The sequence below is a fragment of the Notothenia rossii genome (genome assembly GCF_949606895.1).
Source record: "Notothenia rossii genome assembly, chromosome: 3".
Taxonomy (NCBI): domain Eukaryota; kingdom Metazoa; phylum Chordata; class Actinopteri; order Perciformes; family Nototheniidae; genus Notothenia; species Notothenia rossii.
This window is the reverse complement of record NC_136901.1, coordinates 37,743,045-37,766,413: the sequence shown is the minus strand read 5'-3', so window position 1 is coordinate 37,766,413 and position 23,369 is coordinate 37,743,045. Positions and strand designations below refer to the sequence as shown.

Here is a 23,369-nt window from a genome sequence, read left to right as displayed (position 1 = left end):
AGGTTTTCATATTATCACTTTTGTCTACCCGTTATTTAACTCATTGCATTAATAAAAAAATTCAAAACATCCTGGTTAAGTCATTCTATTGCATTTGACCATATAAGACATGTAACACTCTTTATGAAATGTTACATTAACGGATTGATTAAATACCTTTTCAGTTGCAAAGGTGTCGTTTTGTGTGTATGAATGCACAAGTACAGGATAGCTGACCTGGGCTCCGGGCATGGGTGCAAAGGGGTTTGTGGGTCTGAGGACCGGCTGGTTGTACATCATGGGCTGAGGAGCCATCACCTGAACCCCCCCCATGTGACCCATCTGGGGAGGGACCTGCATGGAGGGAGGGGGGGGGGGGGGGGGGAGTGTTAGAAAAACCCACAAGTTGACATCATAAGCTGATAAGTTGTTTGTTGATGTTGTAAGTTTCAATCATTAAAGCTTGCGGTGATATGGTCTGTTACATCCGCATGACGTCATCGGAGCTGCCGTGCCTGTGTGACGGTGATATGTTTACTTTTCGTTTATGACGGCGGGTAATGAGACGACGGTGCTTTCCCCTTTTCCCTCAACATTTTCCTTTACTGCTTTTTAGTATAATTAAGTAATAAGTATAATTAAAGATCTGAACTGGAAAAGTCTGTTCTCCGTGTTCTTTTACCGGGACACACCCATCCACAATTTCCTGGAGACCCCCCCCCATCTCCTTTACAGAAAGCAACACAAATAAGAGTAAGAGATAGGGAAGAGACAGAGAAAGCAAGAAATCAATAAATAAGAAAATGTAAATTGTCCAGTTGAGAAGCTACTTTTGAACATTCAATATGATCTGAAATACAGATAAAGCAAACACTTTACATACTGAATTATTGAATAGTTTATCTTACAAACAATAGCTGTTTTGGCTTGCTAAATTGTGTGAGGAGTTTCTCTCTTATCTCAGTTTAAAAATTGATTTGGTCAGACAAAACTAGATTTTTTAAGATGTCATTAAGCTAAGACAGGGGTGTCAAACTCAAGGGCCGGGGGCCCAATCCGGCCCGCGACTTCATTTTATGTGGCCCTGCAAGAGCTTGCAAATAATATAATACGTTTATCATACGGTTAAATGCCGCTTTACAGAAGCACGTTGCCAATAAACTACATGTCCCACAATGCATCTCATTTTGTGACATGTGCACTGAAGAGACTTGCAATTATTTGCCCTAGACTTTTGCCTTCAGACGTAGTTAATTATGAAGTTATTACCCAATCCGATAATAATCCAATGCAGAGGCAATAATGTAATATAATACATTATTTTATATATATGATATAGTCCTAAAGTTACAACTGGCCCTTTGAGTGCAACCATAATGCTAATGTGGCCCGCTATGTAATTGAGTTTGACACCCCTGAGCTAAGAGATAGAGATAGGGAAGAGAGTGAGAAAGCAAGAAATCCATAAATCAGCAAATAGAAATATGATCTGAACTACAGATAAAACAATTGATACATTTAAGAAAACTGAAGAAGACTCACTGAATTAATTGAATAGTTTATCGAGTAAAATAGTGAAACAATAGCTGTTTTGGCTTTCTAAAATGTGAAGATGTTCTCCCTCTTTCTCAAGTTTAAAATATATGGAAGCTAAAAGATGTCATTTTTTACGATACGGTAAACCAATAAGGCATTCGTTGTAACAATTTTCTGCATGTATGAAAGTGGCTGTGTGTTCATTAAACTGTATATATCGTGTATCCCTCCTTGCACTTACCATTCCATACACAGGCACTTGCGGTGTGTTCATGGGGAAAGCCATGGGAGCTGGAGCCTGTTGGAAAAGCACCGACAAAAAAGTCAGCAGGTAGAAAAAGCAAAAGCCACACCTGGGTCACATATTGTACGGCTTTTGTTAGCATTCAGCAACCACGGAATAAAGGACTTTAATGGACAGGAGAGCAATTACAGTTTAAGCGCTCTATTAAATGTAAAAACACACAATGTATTGTATGTGCGAGGACTGGAGAACACGTTGAATGCTGATAAAGTGCGGGCATTAGGAGCGCAACAACACAGCGTGAGGCAGAGGTACTTAGAGGATTTCCACTGGGAGCAATCATTATAGCCGCTTTAAAAAGGGGTGGCTCAATAGGACGGCGTTTAGCCCTGCCCTCCTCACTCCACAAATCAAATCCACTACGGCTGAATAGGCCTCAAATTCAACGTGACGGGCAATTTGTAGCCGTCGTTTACAACCCACGCACATTCCCCCTCAAACAAAAGCTGCCGATTTCTGCTCGGCAAATTGGCAATTCATATGGAGCGAGTGTTTGAAGGTGCATTACAGCGAGTGCACCGGAGGAAAATCAGTTTATAGAGGCGGGGATGCATCGCAGGGTATAACAATCTATCACAGGAGTATTAATATTAACAGAGATTTGTCATTTCACCTGAAAGCTTCTTTCAAATATAACAAATAAGGATCTGTGTGGGATTTGGGTTTACCTCCAAGCATTTTATATATGTTTCAGGATAACACCAGCGGGATTTCCCCCCCACCCCCTCCCCCTGCCACATATACGTGTTAGTCGGAGTTTGAAACGTATTTTCTCCGCTGCAGGCCGTCCCGCTCACCCGGAAGTAGGCGGCGGGCTCCCACTGTTTTTAAGGAAAGCCATTAAAAAAAACAGTTTGCAGAAACACGCCGCTGTCTTCACAAACCCAATCCATCACCGTAAATGAGACAACGGAGGAATTTTTCTTGACGTGACTTTATAACTCCTCAAACATTGCCGAGTATTAGAAAGTACAGCTCAGAGTCTCTAACAGTGCACAGAAATGAAGAAAAACGTACAATACGCAGTAATTATCCGTGTGAAACCATATATTACTTCAACAGTCTTACCTAATATGATGAAATACATAAATCAAAAGCAACAAAAGGTCTTTTTTACATGGGATAATTAACCTGCACTAGTATTATCTTTTAATTGCTGCTTATGCAATGACGCATTAAACAAGGGGTTTAAGAAATAGCGCGTTACGCTGGTTGATCTTTAAAAAAACGGATCAGGGAAGTGTTTGCAAGCATTTCTACTTATTTTCCTTCCTTCTAATACAATCCCAAAAGAAAAATAAACAAATGTAACTTCCTTTTGACTGAAATCATACAAATGATGTTGTCAGTGTCTGCTTCTGCTTATTTAAATATAGGCACCATTGAAAGCATGCCAAATGAGCCATTAGCATTTTGTGATTTAATGTAACGTTAACAGGCGCTGGTTTACTTTGATACTGTAAGGAGCTACATCTTTCATAGCTTCTAAACGGTGTCAGCCGAATCTCCTAACATATCATGTCTGTTTGTTCACATTTGACTGAGTTATTGACTTTTATTACCACTGAGAATTTGCTTAACCCAGCACTTTTCCTAATGTCTCTCTCTTTAGGTCTTTTCTATTTATATTTACAGCAACACAATATATTCAATGCATACAATTTCATCTGTAATTTGTATTACTTTACAGTCTGTTTAGATTCTGGGGCTTAAGGTGTTATTTAAATGAAGCTGTGATGCATCTACAGCATATTTTTAACCTCATTTAGGACAGATTTTGAGTTGCCATCCTAAAGGTCCATGTGTCGCACTGGAACACACTGTAAAGACTTCAGCCGAGGGCCAAGTAGCACGTACGAACTGCGCATGCGTGAGTGGCAATAACTCTCCTTACCAGCAGGCGGCGGTAGTGTGTATTCGTCATTCAAAAGAGGCAACAACCTGAAGACAGACTGCGTGATAACCGAGAGACGAAGAACAGACTGCGTGATATGAATAAACAACAAATAGTGTGTGCGTTCCATGTTCACTCCACAGCAAGAAGCTCACGGGGCTTTCCTGAACCTGTGTCGAGAGCTGGAGTTAAATGAAATCTCAGATTTGCCTTCTTAATAGTTTGTTTGGGTCCCTCACTTCCGTTTCGCTTCTCATGCACTGATTCGCTAAGCTGAACAGCCAATCAGAGGGATTTATTTATTTATTTATTATCGGCACGGCTGAAAAGACACGATGCGGGACACACCAAACACACCAATCTGAGTAGGGCGACACGACGCTCATCGACGGCCCGACATCTACCGACGGCCGAAATCGGCTTGGTGTGGGACTCAAGAGTGTAAGGCCATAATTAACAGTAGAACTTTTATTTTTAAGGGATTTAAAAAACAACAACGCTCTGTTGTACAAGCTAAGCTTTAAAAAGGGAGGACAGGAAGTGATATCTTGCTTAAAGAGCTAAATCTAAAGGCCTGTGGTGGGGTCAGGTGAACAGGGATCTGATCTCAGGAGGAAATCGTTGTGATCGATCGGGGATCCGCCATTTCATTCCTGCCTATAGGGAGCAGGCTGTGAAAGCTGATCAGAACCATTGATCAACCAGCAGGAAGGGAGGATATATAATCCAATTCAAGCCAAAAGACTTGAATTAAACCCGTCAGACTCACTTAGCGGCTGTTTGAAACCACGATGAAAGAAATAACTGACTGTACTTTCATGTGCACCTGAAGCATGATTTATTCAGCGAACCATCTGTCTCCGAGTTTAACTGGGCTGTCTTTCAGGTAAAAAAAATGACAGGGCATCACTTTATTTTGAAAGCATGACAAGAAGAGAGCTGTTTATGCACCACTACACCTTCTCCATCTGTATTTGTGTCCATCTGTCTTCTGCTGTCACGCTTTACATTCATGCGTTTGTCTGCATCCGTCTTCTCATTCTCGACCTGTGTCTCGCTGCCAGTGTTTTAATTCAAATCTGTCCTTTCAACATCTTTAAATCCCGACTTCCAGAGCTGAACTTTTGCCGTCTCCTTCTTAAAAAGGCAACTCTCTTCTCGCTAAGCTTCCTCTGACCTCACACGACCTGCATGTTTAAGTGAAGGTGAAGACGTGAGGAGGGCGTTGCAGGATTTCTGTCTGGTATTTTTAAGCGAGCACAGACGTTGAGACTTCTGCCGGGGGGAGTCTCAGATGTGGGAGTTTCACTTATCATGCATGATACTTGATTTATCCGCTGCTCTGCGACCTGTGATGCGTTATATATCACTGCCAGATGCGGCTATGACTTTTAAATCATGTCTGGGCTCATGGAAGTCATGTTTCCTGGTTTTGAAGTCTTATTTATTGACTGTATATTAGCTTTTTCAGGGACAGTAACGAGCAGCTCCATTAAAGGAGCCCTGTAATGCTAATTTTCACATTCATATTTGTATTTTGTGCATCTACTGTGGCATGTTTTCCATTATTTAATGTTCAAAAAGTGCTGCTCTGGTGAGTATTTGGGCTGTGTTTCTAGTCGACTGAAAATAAAGTACAGTGTTTGCTTATCGTAGTGTGCAACAGCAACAGCCACTGATGTTTTTTTTTTTTATAGTGTTTGGACAAATATGAAGGTTTATAGCACAGAGGAATACAATGAAATGGTGTAATAAAAAAAAAAGGTTTTAAATCCACAGGCGATATTTTAGTAGTAAAAGTCCGTTGATGTTTTTCTCATTTAAATGGTATTTGCTGACAATAAGAACAATAGAGAATATACCAGGCTTATCCTTTCAAAGAAAAAAAAACTGATCGTGTGTCTGACTTCCTGTTATCAGTCAGTTTACTCAAGCTTACATAACTAGCACCATTAGCCTTTAGCACAGAGGTGAGAGGGCGATTTGAGGAAACTTGGCAAGAACAAAAGTGACTTTTATAAAGAAACTTGTCTCCATAGAAAACAGAAAGAGAAAGATTGAGAAGGAGACAGAGGGAGACAGCAAGAGGGAGATTGAAAGCACATTATATGAGTCATATAGAAGTGATTAAGACTTACTAAAACAGGCATAAGTACTTACATAACTAGTATAGAACATTCCATTCTGCATCAGGACGCAACAAGGAAAAAAAGACAGAAGACGGAGAGAGAGAGAGAGAGAGAGAGAGACAACGTGGTACAGGGAGAGAAGATGGACAAAAATGAGGAATGATGAAAATGTTGTGACACAAGAAGATAAGAGAGAATAATGTGAGACATTTTAGTGAAAAGAGCGGCATATGGTGGGTAGGATAGTCGAGAAGAGGTAGAAAGATGCAGAAAGAAGTCAAAAATAAATATGAGGTCAAAATACGGACGGCCAGATGTCAAAGGTAGTGCGGCGAAAACAGGACGAACAGATGGCCGCGCGAAACGAGAGAAAACAGGCGAAGAAGGGTGCATGACGGTGCAGAAACAAAAGGAAGAAATGCATGAAGAGGACGAGCGGGACAGGAAGGAGAGGTGACAGCAGAGGGGGGGGGGGAGAAAGGTCCAACAAGAGAGAGAGAGAGAGAGGGAAGTCAAAAAAGAAAAAGGGAGACAGAGAGGAAGCGGAGGGTTAGTGACAGTTTGTCCTCGTCAGCCAAATGTGCTGTCCAGAGATCATGAGGACAATCAGGAGCTACACACACACACACACACACACACACACACACACACACACACACACACACACACACACACACACACACACACACACACACACACACACACACACACACACACACACACACACACACACACACACACACACACACACACACACACACACACACACACACACACACACACACACACACACACACACACACACACACACACACACACACACACACACACACACACACACACACACACACACACACAAATATTTAAACTAATGAACAGCACGTTCTGTTTTAGTGTGCTTTTTGTTCAATTAGGTTAGATGTTACATAAGGAGATTTTGTAGACATTTCCAGAACCTACAGACACCTAAATGGATCCTTAGTAATTATTTTTCTGTTACAATAATTGTTGTAGTTTTGGGCATCATTAATGAGATCTTGGAAAGTCAAGAACAAGAAACAAGGGCATTCAGATCGACTTTGATCGATTGCCATCTCTGGTTAGAGTGTGTTTCCGTCTCCTTACCACGTGTTGTACAGGCATGGGCTGGGGGGCCATGGGACCCGGACCCCACTGAGTGGTCGACATGGTCTTATTGTGCCAGTTGTGTCCTCCCGTCAGCTTCTTCTCTCCCGGATGGTTCCACTGCATCTCTGGCCTGTAGAGGGACGAGCAGCGCAACAAAACAAACAAACACAGCGTCAAGATCTTTCTGTTCTGCAACCTGAGGCACCTTCAAAACACCCAAATCATGTCTTGGAGGATACCAACCAACTATGTGCAATGTAAGCGTCCTTAACAACGGTCAATAAGTCCTTGACAGCGGTCTGTACTACTGGATTAACAACGTGTCACGTGTTCTGAATTGACCAATCAGAATCGAGTATTCAACTAAGCCATGTAATAAATAAACTTAACACAAAAAGTAAGGCAATTTGTGTTTGTTAGATGATTTCTATGTTGTAACAATGCTTTTTGGCAATACATCTTATACCGTTGGAAAGCCTGTTTTCTTACCTTTCCAATTGTTGTCAATATGTCTTTATTTATTACACTTCAAATAATCCAATCCACCAAACAACACCAAACAAGAGTCAGAAGCAAAAAAAAGCTGTTTGACATTGGCAGAGGAGATTTGTCACATTGTTCATGGGCGCACCCTACATACTCATCTCTGGGGCGCACCCCACATACTCAGCTCTGGGGCGCACCCCACATACTCATCTCTGGGGCGCACCCCACATACTCATCTCTGGGGCGCACCCCACATACTCAGCTCTGGGGCGCACCCCACATACTCAGCTCTGGGGCGCACCCCACATACTCAGCTCTGGGGCGCACCCCACATACTCAGCTCTGGGGCGCACCCCACATACTCAGCTCTGGGGCGCAACCCACATACTCATCTCTGGGGAGCACCCCACATACTCAGCTCTGGGGGCGCACCCCACATACTCCGCTCTGGGGCGCACCCCACATACTCCGCTCTGGGGCGCACCCCACATACTCCGCTCTGGGGCGCACCCCACATACTCAGCTCTGGGGCGCACCCCACATACTCAGCTCTGCTGCTCCTTCCACAAATGCATGTTCCTCACAAATGTGGTACCAATTGGAAAGGTAAGAAAACAGGCTTTCCTACAGTATAAGATGTATTGCCAAAAAGCATTGTTACAACATAGAAATCATCTACCAAACACAAATTGCCTAACTGTGCAATATATACCTGGCCGCTAAACCCTCAGAACTGTTACAGGATGTGTATTTTGTAAATTGTGTAACTTTTTTTATTATAATTTTTGTATCTTTAATACTTTTTTATGCATGCTTCTTAGTTAACACAAGGCTGTCTTTGGCTCTTTTCTGCTGCAACAATGTAAATGTCCTATTAAAGGTATTCTGATTCTGATAAAAAAAATGCAACAGTTTTGCTCGATTTAGTTTAATTTTGTATTCCCCCCTTGAGGCGTTTTATGCATTTTAAAAGACAAACAACGCTGCAGAAACATGAATGTGAATCTGTGAGCAGCTGCGATTACATTCAACAGTCTGAAGAAGCACTTTGTCACAAACTTAATCAGTTAAATGCAACTGAATACGTCATACTAAATTAGATTTGGACTTTTAGTAGCACAAGTTGCATGTTGGCAGACTATAGCTGTCGACCGGAGCTTTAAGTATAACAGAGAGGACGATTTGCTTTGTCAGTAGATAAATCCTCCAGCCTAAAGCACAGCACAACACTGAGAGGTATCATCACGGTGAAGATACTTACTTCTTGGCTGGGGTCCCAGCAAACTGCAGATCTGAGGGGAGGGGGGGCAGAAGCACAGAGATAGTTGAAAAAGAGAAAATAAAAGACAAGTATTTCTGCTTTAGAATCAATTTTCCCTCGAATTATACATAATTTCCGTTATGTAACATCATCTATTCACTCGTATGTAACACTCAGATGTGTGAACTTCTTCAGAAAGCGAAGTTTTCTATTAATTTAATGGTTCGTTCTTGAAAATAAAATGTTTTAATGCAAGAGCGAAAAGGCATTAAGTATTGAAAGAGTCATTATACAAGATTTAATAGGAGCTATTTCATAAGAAATACGGTGAAAAGGTGTGTGTGCATGCACTCAAGGCCGGGCATTTCAAGTGTCGAATTACATAAATGTCCAACAAATAAAATACCACAACTCAAGTGTCTTCCCCCCCTTCTTTTGCTGCCACATTCAGCTACTTGTGTGCATGTTTCTCGACACTCACTGCCCACGAGGTTGGCCAGAGAGGAGTCGAGGTCGTTGGCTAGCAGCTTCCCTCCGTGATGGATGGCCATTTGAGGAGGAGGAAGAGGTGCGTTGTGTGTGGGCATCGTAGGCTTCAACAGGTCTCCTAGAGCATCAAAACCTGGAGGACAAATGGATGTATATGTATAAGTCAATAACTTTACACAGGCTGGTAAAAGCATCATAAGGCACTTTCACACCGGAGTACTTTTCCCAGTATAGTTCTGATGTAGTTCAGAAAATGTGCGTTCACACCAAAAAAATCCAGAACTAGAACTTAGTTCATGAGAACCTTTCCACCCCCTTTTCAGTCCCTGCTAAAGAGCAGGGACTTTCATGGGAGAAAAAGGTTCCCATTTCTGATTGGCTGGGCGGATTGCAAATCAGGCCCCGTAAAACTCTCAAAAAGTTTTGTGAAGCCGCCATTTTATTTGCTCACATTAGCATTATTAGCATTAGCATTAGCCCAGCGCACCAACGCAGAGAGACTAACTTATGGCAACACAAAATAAAACGTGGGAGCGGTGGAGATGAGGAGGTGTCGGCGTTCTGGCGATTTACTCAGAAGCCAGTCCCCAACTCTGGGGACTTCCGGCCGGGGACTCCGGGTGGCAGTATACGCCGTGAAGTTGTTTGCAGCCTGCCAGTAAACCCAAAGCAGAAGAAGAAGAAGTGACGTCAGCGGCTTCATTTTCCTAATCCTCCCTCAGGGACTTATTCCGGTGTGAACGTGATCGGCTCTTTAGTTCTGATGAACTAAGTACGGCAAAGTACTTGGTGTGAAAGCGCCTATAGAGACAGAGTAGATGTTAGGATGTTAGAACAGCCCACAGAAGGATAGAGGAGGAGGAGGAGTTAGGAACAAACATATCAGATTATTCCACATCATATCTTTGTTATCCAAACTTGGAAAGGAAGGAGTTGTCAAAAACCAATTTGTTTGTAACCGAAACTAAAGGCTTTTAAAACAAAGCTAACGTTAGCTTTAATAGCTTCTTAGTAGGCTTGGGCGGTATGACGGTATTACGGTATACCAGGGTATTTCGAAATACCGTCGGTATGATTTTCAATACCGTGACGTCACAGACTGTGCGCCAAATCATAGATGCGTTTCATTCTATTACACTGACACGGAGTTTTGACAGGGACGACATTGGTTGTAATGCACAGCACGCGCCAGCAGAGGGCAGGGGAGGGCAGTCCGTCTTTCCCTCTCTCAGAGCTCAGCTCAGAGCTGAGCTGAGCAAGATGGCGGCAGCATTTGCCGGTCCCGAACTCGGACAACTAGTAAAAACGAAAAATGCCTCTGCGCCTGTTTGGGACTATTTTGGGTTTACTCGTCGCCAGTGACTTCATCCAGCACAACGAGAGACAGAGGCACTTCTTAGGGAATGTTTAAGACGGGGTGAGTGAGTGTTGACATTTTTTAATCCTATGCAACTGGTTGATGGTTTTGTAGTCGAGGTCGGACGGTTTTAAAAACGAAAGCATTTACGTGCTAAACATTCACGCGAGTAATCCAATGAATCAAATGGAAATAAGGTTTTTAACACATGCACGGAATAATATTGCCAAACTAGTTAGTGAATATAGCAAACTTTATTCAATAAGTCAAGTATTTACTCCCGGAAAATGTTTATGTATGATGATATATTGTTAACCTAGCTCACTATGGAAACAACGTCGGACATCTACAAACGCGTCCTGTATCCGATCTCAAAATGTGCCATTTGCACAATGTGTCATGTATGCAGCCCTTGTTTTGCACTTGCGCGCAAGTCGCGGCACTTTGCGAGCGTCTACCGGCTCGGGCTGCATTTTACACCGAACATATAATATACCGTTCGAAACATCTATTTGCCGCCGAACGCCACCTCACTCAAGTCGACCCAAGTCATACCGTCAGTGGCGGCTGGTGGAAAATATTTTTGGTGGGGCTGTTGATATAGTGAGTAAAAAAAATTTGGGGGGGAGAAATTACCCCTTAAATTTGGACTGATACCGTCATATACACTATACCACGGTATGATGTCAGCAAGGTATGACGGTATGAAAAAAATGATGCCGCCCATGCCTACTTCTTAGCATCGGGAAAATCCGTTGAAGGAGCTGTTGTGTGTCTTTTTTTAAAACACTGGCTACTTGATATGATCTTGAGGGCTAAATCTGCTGCTGTTAGATGCATATTTGCTAAATGAAGATAATTAAATCGCAGACCTAACAAAACATACCAAATTGGGGCGGGGCTTCATGAGCGATCAAACTAATCAAACCGTGTGTCTGGAAATCGAATGTTGGAAATAAGGAAAGTTTAAGAGCAACTTATTTCAAAACGCAATAAATATTAAATCTAATGAGAGCCGACTTCACTTCCTGCCTAATTTACCACACTTTTCACTCACATTTGGACCACTTTAATAAAGCCGCGCTGGACGGTTTTGATCTGAGAATATTGCTGAGCTGTGCCTCCTTAATGTGAAGTATCAAATCTCACTGATAGTCTCGCTGTTAATTGAATTTGTCCTGCTCTATTTTTAGCATTTACCTACATGGGGCAGATATTCCTGTTTAATGCAGACATACTGAACCAAGACTCCTTTATCACGGTCATGCAGCAGCCAGCCCATAATCCCTGACTCAGTAGCTCGCGGCGCTTGTTTCTAGATGATTGATTTATCTGTTTGTAGCTGCCATGTACTCACTCTGACTGCTAACAGTGATTCGTTTTGAACATGTGTGTGTTTGTGTTTTATTAGACAGAGTGTCCACGCCCTTAGGTGTGTGTGTGTGTGTGTGTGTGTGTGTGTGTGTGCGTGTGTGTGCGTGTGTGTGTGTGTGTGTGTGTGTGTGTGTGTGTGTGTGCCTGTGAACAACTCCCAATGTCAACATTCATCTGGCTAATGGCTCAGTATTAATCTAGTAGAAACCTGGAGGTGTGACAGTGTGTGTTTATTATACACATGTGTGTCAGGTTTGAAAAGGGGCTAACATGGCGAGTAGTAAAAAGGTTTTTTAACAATTACTGGATTATTGTTTCCTCACATCATCCGAACAATGAATACGTAGAGACACGTAGCAGAAATAAAATGAGGTCAGGCACAACGCGACGATACAAAGCTGAAACGAAACAAGAATGTGCAAAATGCAAATAGAAGAAAAACCAATGTCTCTGCAGAACACAGAGTTGGAGAAAGGAAAATAGAAAGAGAGGCAACTGACTGGAGAAAAAGGGGGAGGAATAATATTTAGTTAGGAAGCGGCGTGCAGGTCTGACAGTGGTGCTGACACAAGAGGTTCAGAAAACACTTTTCCTGCTAACTTAGCAGATGGGAGAAAGGGAGGGAGAGGGAGAAGCAAACGGAGACAGAAAATAAGTCAAACTAAGAGAAGGAATTAAGAAAGTGGTTTAAAGAGAGGAATGACAATCTTTTTTAATTCTCTTCACTCTTATATCTCACACATTGTCTCCATGTTCATGTTGCGATAAAACACTTTGGCAATGTGGGTGATTCTTTGTTGGTTTCTCAGCGTTTTAAAGCCCACTGAATTTAATTGAACCAACGGAAAAGAGGCAGAGATAAAAGGGAGGAAGAAAAGAAACAAGCTCTCTCAGTAGATCACACACACAAGGCAAAGAGAAGAAGGAGGAAGGAGGAGGAGGAGGAGGAGGAGGAGGAAGGGGATGAAGCGAGCACTGAGCGTTTTATTGAACCGGAGGATAATGCTATCAGTGTTAGCTTAGGTGTTTCAGCAGAGGATTTGACAGTCAATAGAATTTAAGATCAAAGGAAAGCGAGGAAGTAAATCCATGTCGTGTTCAATCCTTAAAACACGGGAAGACAGAAATGTGTTACTTACTACCATTTAGTTGGATTATCTTAAGCTCTTTGCAGAATACATGACATGCAGGATTCATCTATTTGTTGCCATTCCTAACGGGTTTATAGACACAAAAAGACCTGTGCACAATTGTTGACACCTGGTGTAGGAATGGAAGCAAAACCAGAGTCTTCTCCATTTGATCACAGGCTGCAATAGTGATGGATTATACAACATGTTTTCGATGTTTCTACGCCTGTCAAAAGCTGCCGTCCTAACCATTTTTGAGCAGATATACTTCCTCGAAAATCTTTTCCTGAAATCAAGGTCTCGTTTTCGAAAAGGTAGACACAGGCAGGCTTTCGGGGGAGATAGAGAATTATACCAGAGAAGGCAAATGCATTTCTAGAAACATGAATTTGCTCAAATAGAATAAATAACGTCAGCAATTTTCTATTGAAAACGCAAGCCAAACTGCATCCTTGAGTCTTGGTAACAAATTGAAAATTAATATAATTGTAGGGGTGATCAAAAATGAGGGCAGAGAACAGATCTAAATGAGTAATCTTCCATAACACAAACATGAGTGGTGCATCATTAAAACTTAAAGGGGCCCTATTTTGTTAATTTTCAGGTTCACATCAGTATGTAGTGCCTCTACTTTAAAGAGTCCTCTCCTGCTGATGTTCAGGTGTATATCAGTATGTAGTGTCTCTACTTTAAAGAGTCCTCTCCTGCTGATGTTCAGGTGTATATCAGTATGTAGTGTCTCTACTTTAAAGAGTCCTCTCCTGCTGATGTTCAGGTGTATATCAGTATGTAGTGCCTCTACTTTAAAGAGTCCTCTCCTGCTGATGTTCAGGTGTATATCAGTATGTAGTGCCTCTACTTTAAAGAGTCCTCTCCTGCTGATGTTCAGGTGTATATCAGTATGTAGTGTCTCTACTTTAAAGAGTCCTCTCCTGCTGATGTTCAGGTGTATATCAGTATGTAGTGTCTCTACTTTAAAGAGTCCTCTCCTGCTGATGTTCAGGTGTATATCAGTATGTAGTGCATCTACTTTAAAGAGTCCTCTCCTGCTGATGTTCAGGTGTATATCAGTATGTAGTGTCTCTACTTTAAAGAGTCCTCTCCTGCTGATGTCCAGGTGTATATGAGTATGTAGTGTCTCTACTTTAAAGAGTCCTCTCCTGCTGATGTTCAGGTGTATATCAGTATGTAGTGTCTCCACTGTGACATGTCTCCATGCTTTAATGTTCAAAAAGCTCTTTATTGTTCTCTTACTGTCTGTGCTGCAGCACCTCTTTTCACCCTCGGTTTGAAACCAGAGCCCAGTCTGCTCTGATAGGTGAGCTGGCTGGCTCTGTTGTGATTGGTCAACCGCTTAGAGATGTCCCGCCTCTTAGCCTATCACGTACAATGTGTTGGAGAGCTAGCTCATAGAAGCGCTTGTGTTACGGAGTGATGTCACTATGTTAAAGAAGTAAACAAAGGAGTCCAACTTTGGGATTTTAGCCTTTGCAGGCCATTGACATGCACTAAAACATATATAACACACTACAGAGAAGGAAAACCCTCAAAAGAGCATTACAGGGCCTCTTTAACACTAGGTATTCCACCCTCTTCACATAAAATACCGAAAAGATATCAGTGAAAATTGGATATTAAAAAACATTAGATTCAGAATACAGACTCTGCAGTGGAGAGGTTTTATATTGTGAGGAGGTAGACAAAAGAGAAGGAGAGCAGATGGAAAGGAGGTGCCTGGGTGATTCTTGCCTTGTGAAGTGTGATGGGGAGACGATGAGGGAGAAACAGAGAGAGATGAAATGAACTGAGGGGGGAGGAAGGTGAGAGGAGGAGGAGGCGAATAAAAGCAAAACAAACCAGACGAGCAGCAGCAGACAGATGGAGCAAAACGACACGTTACAAACACTAATGTAGAACGACACATATAAAAGGCATGTAGACAATGCATGAAGGGAATAAACATGCAGTACAGTCGCCACACACATAAGGCGCTTTCACACCGGAGTACTTTTCCCGTTTAGTTCCGATAGTTCCTGGGATTTTGCGTTCACACCAAAAAGAGAACTTAGTTCATGAGGACTTTTACCCCCTTTTCAGTCCCTGCTAGAGAGGTGGTACTTTCCCGGGGAGAAAAACGTTCCAATTTCTGATTGACTAGGCGAATTGCAAACCACGCCCCCCAAAACTCTGAAATGTTTTTTTAAGCCGCCATTGTATTTGCTAGCATTAGCATTATTAGCATTAGCATTAGCCCAGCGCACCAATGGAGAGAGACTAACTTATGGCAACACAAAAGAAAACATGGGAGATGAGGAGGTGTCTGCGTTCTGGCGATTTACTTATAAGGCTTCAGTAGAAGCTGCTGGGAGTCCCAGCAGCTTCTACTGAAGCCAGTCCCAAACTCCGGGGACTTCCGGCCGGGGACTTCGGGTGGCAGTATACGCCGTGAAGTGGTTTGCGGCCTGCCAGTAAACCCAAAGCAGAAGAAGAAGAAGTGACGTCAGCGGCTTCATATGCGTAATCTTCCCTCAGGGAACTTATTCCGGTGTGAACGCGATCGGCTCTTAGTTTCATGGGGGAACTAAGTGCTGGCACTAAGTACGGCAAACTACTTTGTGTGAAAGCGGCCACACACACACACACACACTAGGGCTGAACGATATACCGTGTCATGGCGATAATCGCGATATGCACATTTTTTAGGCGTTCGATATTAAGTAGGTAAATTAACTCAAACACGTCATGTTACAATTGTTTTTGCTGCTTGCTACAAAAGGAAAACTTGCGCGGCTTTCATGTCAGGGGTACTTGAGTGGGGTGACATGCAGGCTCTGAGTCTGCATGCACAGCAAACAACTATTTCAGATGCCTTTGACGGTGTTACACCATATGAGAAAGGTTCAAAACGGCATAAAGGAGCTGGTGTATAGCTGTTCTTAATTTTATAACGTTGTTTAAAAGATGTCCACTACTTTGCTGTTATTTGCACAAAAAATGTTTTAATTGTGGAATAAAAAGTTAAATTACCTATTGGACAAGTATGTTAATTCCCTAATGTGATAATGAAGCTTCCTATAGTTTAATGTAATACGTTTAATCTCTTAGATCCCTTCTAGACACCACTCTTCTTCATTCACAGATGAACCCCCTTATTTGAGGGTAAGGAACCTGCATTATCATGACATGTTAGATCATGATTTAAGGTATGATGAGTCAACCAGTTAAGATCCAGACGTCCGTGACTAAAATCCTTCATCCGGTTAAATATAGTTTAAAAAAAACGCAATATACGTCGCAGGTGAAAAGAATATCGCAATGTCAGTTTTTTTCAATATTGTGCAGCCCACACATACCATGTATTCATCACTTCAGGGGACACCACACACACACACACACACACACACACACACACACACACACACACACACACACACACACACACACACACACACACACACACACACACACACACACACACACACACACACACACACACACACACACACACACACACACACACACACACACACACACACACACACACACACACACACACACACACACACACACACACACACACACACACACACACACACACACACACACACACACACACACACACACACACACACACACAGCCAGTTTCCCAGATGGTGTATTGTTAGTGGCAGCTTCAACACAGGCTCTATTATTAGCAGGAAGTTAGTCTGTCCAACAAACCTCCAACTGTTACTTCTGAGCAGAAGAGTTTAACGGGGTTAAGTAACAACAGAGCGAGCCAGAGCAAACAATAGATTCTGCACTATTCAAACGTTTGAAAAAACGAATGGAATTTTTTTTCGATCTGGCAAATGTTTGACGAGGCAATGGAGCAGCTGTACAAATGAAAGTAATACTCCTAATAATGATGACAGTAATACGTCAGGAAAGAAATTCCTGCTCTCGGCCAGGAATTTAATGAAAGCCTTCATTTAGATTTTAAGATTTGTATAATCTCGCTTTGCAGTTTGGATTGAGTTACAGAAATGAGCTTTGAACAACCTGGTGTCGAACAGCTGGTTGATTAAATCTGTAACATTTCCACTAATGCTAATTAATGAGCAGCGTCAGTGTGACAACACGCTCTGATAGATACAGACTGACAATGAGTTTGATCCTGCAATATTAAGTTAAAGGTGGGGTAGGTAATTCACTTCAGAAACACTTTTTGTTATATTCCATGGAATGCTCTTAACATCCCGATAGCAATGAATACATTAATGCTTTGACAATAAATACGTAAACAAATGTCATCTGTGGAAGCCGTGGCACTGTAAAAAGCACGACCAATCATCTGAGCCGGCCCGGCTAAAATAACTGGATGGCCTACCTGCCTGTCAGCCTTCCATCTGTGCACAAACTTATCTCGTGCCCTCATTGGTCATGTGCGCGTTCGTGTGTGTTGGAGGAGGGGCTCTGTGAGGAAGTCTGAAGGAAGAGGCAGATTTTTTCCGGTTGTGTATTTTCAAATTCTAGCGCACTCGAGTTGGTTTCTCCATTCTTACCTACCCTACCTTTAAGTGAGATGGAAAGTTGTTTACTGGTTAATAAAGGCAAATAAATATATAAAATGTAATATTAATAGCTTTGTACACCAGTAAAAATGTAAAAATAACTTTCAACAGTTTCATTAACCTAACCCTAACTCACAATAGCACAAGGTGCGTTTTCAAAATGTAAGAACAAATACATTTCCTATGTAAATACCTAGCTTTGGAAGCTTTTAGAAAACAAGCAACCCTAAAATAAAGAATGACCACAAAGGTTCAATCTGGCAATTTTCTTTAAAAAACACAATCGTCATTGCCAAAAACTCCCCAAAAGCCAACAGGAATAAACAGTCTGATTTAATCTGTTGAGTACTGTTTATTCGTGGCTGATTAAAACACACTTGTTGTTCTAGGGAATAGTTACTGCAGCACTAATGTTGTATAAGGTTTTACATCTAAAAATAAAGAATACAGCGCCCATGACCATCATGAAGAAGGAACATGTCTCCCTGGGTAACAGTTCGCTGTGCTTTCATTGGAAACATTAATAGACACTGAGGAATTAGCTATATAAAGACTAAAAAAACAATCCCTTAGTTCTGGCATAGGATTTATTAACAATATGTGTTGAGATAGAAGGGTTGTCTTTCAATGAATGAAGCCTCTGTACTTTTTACATTTTAAACCTACGAAAATCTACCCACGGGTAGAAATGAATAACCTGACCTTCTTCCTCCCTTGATGATAGAAACTGTCTTTGAACGCCCTCTTCAGATAGTCACTCTTATCAGCTGCGCTTCCTGTCGATAACTACCTCCGCCTTAAAGATGAAATGGTCTCGGGACCCCAAAGGGTTGAGAAGTACAGAGATTGATTGTGTCAGTTGCTGAGAGGTTAAAAAGAAAGTAAGCCAATAAGAGGGCTCCGAGCCAAAGTCCCAGACCGGCAGCATTTAAGAGCCATCAGTCGAGAGCTGTTACCAAAACAGGCAGAGAAACAACAGCCAGAGGAGCTGAGAGAGAGGGCTCCAGTTTTTTGAGGATGGAACAATTTCACACAGAGATATAGGGAGACTTATATAATTGATGTATCGTGGTTTATAATGTCATGTAAAGACGAAGATGGCTGAACTGTTCTGTGTCAATCCTGTGGAGATGGAGGTTATACATCTCCAAAATCATGTTCAGCGTAAGCCTCGGCCAAACTCACAACATTTCTGGAGCCTTGTAGACCCAGAAAACTATAAGAACATTCACCAAGCAGCACTGAACAACACATATTTGGCTCTACAGACCTTTGTGACGCAGCTTTCTAACTAAACTTATTAAGATTACGGTTGGCATTTAAACGATGCATGCCACAAAATTATGGGCGATTAACCAGAAATGATCCCTTTCCATTGATGACTCAAAAAACCTACAACATAAATATACCAATATCTTTTAACTCAGGGGTGTCAAACTCAAGGCCCGGGGGCCAAATCCAGCCCGCGACTTCATTTTATGCGGCCCCACAAGGGCTTGCAAAGAATATAATGTTTATTATACGGTTACATGCTACTTTACAGAAGCATGTTACCCATAAACTACATGTCCCACAATGCATCTCAAATTTGACTTTTTCTCCAAATTTGACTTTTTTCTTCAAAATATGCATTTTTTTTTTTTTATTTGCCTTTTTCTCAGAATTAGATTTTTTTTTCAAAATGACACTTTTTTTTCAGAATTTGGCTTTTCTTTTTAAATCATTTTGTGACATTCTCACTGAAGAAACTTGCAATTATTTGCCCTAGATTTCTGCTTTCAGACGTAGTTAATTATAAAGTTATCACCCTATCCCATAATAATCCAATGCAGAGGCAAATATGTAATGTAATACATTATTTTATATACATTATATATTTATATAGTCTTAAAGTTACAACCGGCCCTTTGAGTGCAACCATAATGCTGATTTGGCCCGTGATGAAATTGAGTTTGACCCCCCTGTTTTAACTGTTTGTTCTGTAGATTCATCAAGTATCTTTGATTGCTCAGATTTAAAGGATTTGCAGACCTGTGTAGGAACCCTGAGATAAAAGACGGGTTACTAAGTTAGGAAAATCAGGACTGGGATCAGTTAACTTTTGTTCCATCAAGTAATTAACTTGTTACAGCAAAGTTTGGTTGCTTGACAACAGAAAATATCGTCTATACGGCTTTGTCTGTGCTTTTCTTAGCTGGTCTCTGAAATGTAACTCTGGTTTGAGTTTTCCATAGAAAATTGGATCCATTATTTTGACACAGTCCTGAAGAATTAGGAAAGCTGAGTTCTTGAAAGTGAAACGTACTGCCAAATATTCTTATTTTTCTTCTACTTTCTTGTATATTTAGTCTACATGTTCTACTATGATAGAAAACTCCTCAAGATTGGAGGTGTTTCCGCTTCTCAAATTGCTTTTAAAATCCAATAAAAGTGAACTGATCCCTTATCTATGGCTTTTGAACCCCATTTTGCAAAGTTAGGGTTACTTTTATTACGGTATTAGAATTCTAGATGCAAGAACTCAAACAACAGGCTATGTGAGAAAGCAAACACCCAGAGTCAGAAACAACAAGTCGCCCAAGCTAGTCAGAGTGTTAATGCTACGCTTGTGCTGCCAGTGAAAGGTTTTTAGTTTTCAGTCAGAGCTGGCTTTACCGGCTGCAGGTTGTGTGCCGTTGTTACTGGGCGCCGTCTTATTCCCAAACACGGCATCGAAATCTACAGTCATGGTGGTCTGCTGGTTCTCCAATCCTGAGGGAGGCAGTTATAAACGTGACCGATTAAAAACCTTGTTTGGGTGTTTAATGGTCACCTGTTATGCAAAATCCACTTGTTCCTGTCTTGTATACATAAACATGTGTCCCCTCTGTGTAAAGACATTCTGAACGTTTCAGGAAAAAAGATTCTCTCACTTTTTGTCCTGATCCATTTATGGCGCATTTCCACTGCAGCGCGTAGCACGGATTAAGCGTGCCGTGACAAACACGGCCCGTTTTTTGTTGCGTTTCCACTAGGCGTAGTTCCGGCTAACGGGTACTTTTTCACAGTTTTTCTGGCCCTCCAAAATCCAGGTTCTTTCCGGGCCAACAACCGGGCTGAGTATGCTAAACTAGTGAGAGAATCGCTGGCAAGGGGGCTACAACTACAACATAATTAACATATTTGACCGTGATTTAATTGTAATACACGTTTCAAAATGATGCCGAAGTAACAACATACTGATACCGGTTAGTAAAAACCATGAATTAATGCTTTGACAAGTGTGCAGACAGACGGCAGGGGATACACCTTTTAAAATGCGTGTTTTCTGAATGGAGATCAGCTAAGCTAACGTTGTATATGCTCCGACCGTCCACACTCACAACAACGGCCTACAGACATAAATAAAGCAGCGACTGTATTCGCCATGACACAGACAGTCTGTGGTTTGTACTTGTTTAACTTTTGTTTGTACTTGTTTAACTTTTGTCCAGTTTCTGAACAGATATAAGGAGCTGTGTTCTCTGAGGGCTAACAGCTAACGGCGGATGTTGGTGTTGTGGTTCGCTTTGAAGATGACGTCACGGCCCCGCCTACACTGCGTTACTATAGATACTGCCCAAGTTCCTAAACTGTAATGGAAACGCAGCATAAAGTGAGCCTGGCCTACCAAGGCCTAACTATACCGTACTAAGCCGTGCGAGGCCCCGCAGTGGAAATGCGCCATTAAATAAAAACCTGTCTGAAAAGGAGCCGATCAGATTTTGGCCACTTTATGATGTCATAACGATGTTTTGTCTTGTGTAACCATTAGCCAATCACCAACCACGGTAACCCCCCGCCCCCCCTTATCACCTGAATCTCCTCCTAGAGCACCATTGAGTTCTTTGTAACCAAATGTCTCTCAGAGGGGCGTGGGGAGGGGCTCCTTATTTTCATCTAAAGTAACAGACAGAGAATCAGCACTTTGGAAACAGGCCTGAAACAGAGGGGATTATGGGTAATGCTGCAATGATCTGTTTGGTGTTTGGAGCCAAACACTTCAGAGACATGTTTTGTATATATCTGAGACCTATAATGTATTGAGGAAAAAGAGTATAAGAGACAGTTCAACCCCAGATAACTAGATAGAAACATCAAATTGTGATTTATCATCATGTTGTTTCCTTGTAAAGGATCCCACCTCCTGCTGTTAAACTAATCCCATTAGATGAGCAGCATAGACACTACACTCTTCAGCGTATTGTTGCTTAGTAACTTGGGATTCTGTCGAGGGTATCTCAGGCTTCACAGGAGAGTTAAGCTGTGCATCAGAAAATCCACCGATGCACCTCCTGTTTTTTTTTTTTTTTCTCCATCCACATCCCAGCTAGGGATTAGGGCTTGAAGCCTCAGAGCCGTTGTCTTTGTGGCTTTCCAGGAAACAAGAATAAATACACACCGCTCACAAGACCGACAGAACAAAACAATGTCTGTTGTGACAACTAACCTTTCAGGAAACATCGCAGCGATTCAGAATCATGATCTAGACTTGATAACGATGGCATATAGAAAGATGTACTGATTTAGAGTAAAGCAGATGGTGTTTTTTTACTTATGTGACCGAAATATAGCATCTTCAGACGGGTAGCTTAGCACAAAGACTGAAAACTGGCTCTGTACAAAAACCGGTAAAGCTCACAAAAACATGCTATATGCCACTTGTTTTATTCGAAACCTACAGGGGGTTTTATACCAAACTATTTCTTATCCGGGCACAGTAGCTTCCTTGGACTTACAAGCAGATTGTACGCTGTCATTACCATTTTCTTATGTGACGCAGCTAGCATCTTTAGACAGTTAGCTTAGCACAGACTGAAAACAGGAGGAAACGGCTTGCCTGGCTGTCCAAAAATGTACCTCAACCAAAACAATTAACAAATTAAGTTTTACAGGGGATCATGTATCAAGATGTCTTGGCTAGACACAGCACATTTCTTGGACTAACGAGGTCAATTATCCGGCAAAGTTCCCCTCATAAAAAAGGCAATTGTTGTTTTCCAAATTGGCTTTTGAGATTCAACTTTGGGCTATATAGCTTCTGAAGAGCTGCTAAGACACTTCTATTAGCTTTGGGCAGAGCCAAGCTAGCCGTTTCCATATATTTCTAGTCTTTCTAAGCTAAGCTAACCCGTTGTAGCTTCACATGATCCTCATATAAACCTTCCTTTCCAACTCTCTGCCAGAGAGCAAAGTACATTTCCTAAAATGACAAACTATGCCTTTAATAAAACATGTTCTCCATTCTCCTGCCCGCCTGAACACTTCATCAGCGAAAGCCCGAGGCCATAAACGTCGGAAACACTGAAGTATCCTTCGTGTTGTTTTGGAGAAAAACACATGGGATCGTTATCTCTGCTCCAGTGTCAGAGCCACTGAGAGTGTGAGGAGAAGATATCTGAGCGAGAAGCAGCTCTGACTCTGAAGTCTGGCCAAATGGCTTCCGTTTAATCCTCTGTCATAAAGCCTCGTAATACTCCTCACTGCTTCCAGATGCATCTCTGTGCTACATTTTAATCTGCAGCTAAAATGTCACCTTATTCGAAAATAGAAGGGTGGATACGGCAAAGCTAGTCTGTGAAAGTTTATGTTGTTGCTCAGCATTTCTGACGCAAAGAAGTAAACGAGGAGAGGGTGCAGGATTCGTTTTTAACAAAAATGCTTCTCAGTGTAAACGCCTGAAATGCGTGTCTCTACACAAGACACCGGCTGCGTCATGCAACGTTAGTTT

At 41.9% G+C, this 23,369-nt stretch overlaps 1 protein-coding gene across 7 annotated transcripts in view; it reads right to left on the bottom strand.

The window, feature by feature from the left end:
* The window catches only part of LOC307033394 (phosphatidylinositol-binding clathrin assembly protein), an 84,759-nt gene that overhangs the window by 5,279 nt on the left and 56,111 nt on the right, over positions 1-23,369 (bottom strand). For 3 of the 7 annotated variants that reach the window (XM_079671845.1, XM_079671846.1, XM_079671848.1), the window contains 7 exons: positions 20,276-20,371; positions 9,199-9,339; positions 8,718-8,748; positions 6,968-7,115; positions 5,874-5,897; positions 1,757-1,813; positions 157-333 (listed from right to left, as the gene is read on the bottom strand). In XM_079671845.1, the coding sequence (XP_079527971.1) occupies positions 157-333; positions 1,757-1,813; positions 5,874-5,897; positions 6,968-7,115; positions 8,718-8,748; positions 9,199-9,339; positions 20,276-20,371 (674 nt within the window). The remainder of the gene's footprint in view (positions 1-156; positions 334-1,756; positions 1,814-5,873; positions 5,898-6,967; positions 7,116-8,717; positions 8,749-9,198; positions 9,340-20,275; positions 20,372-23,369) is intronic. The other 4 variants (XM_079671847.1, XM_079671851.1, XM_079671849.1 and 1 more) reach the window with 3 other exon arrangements.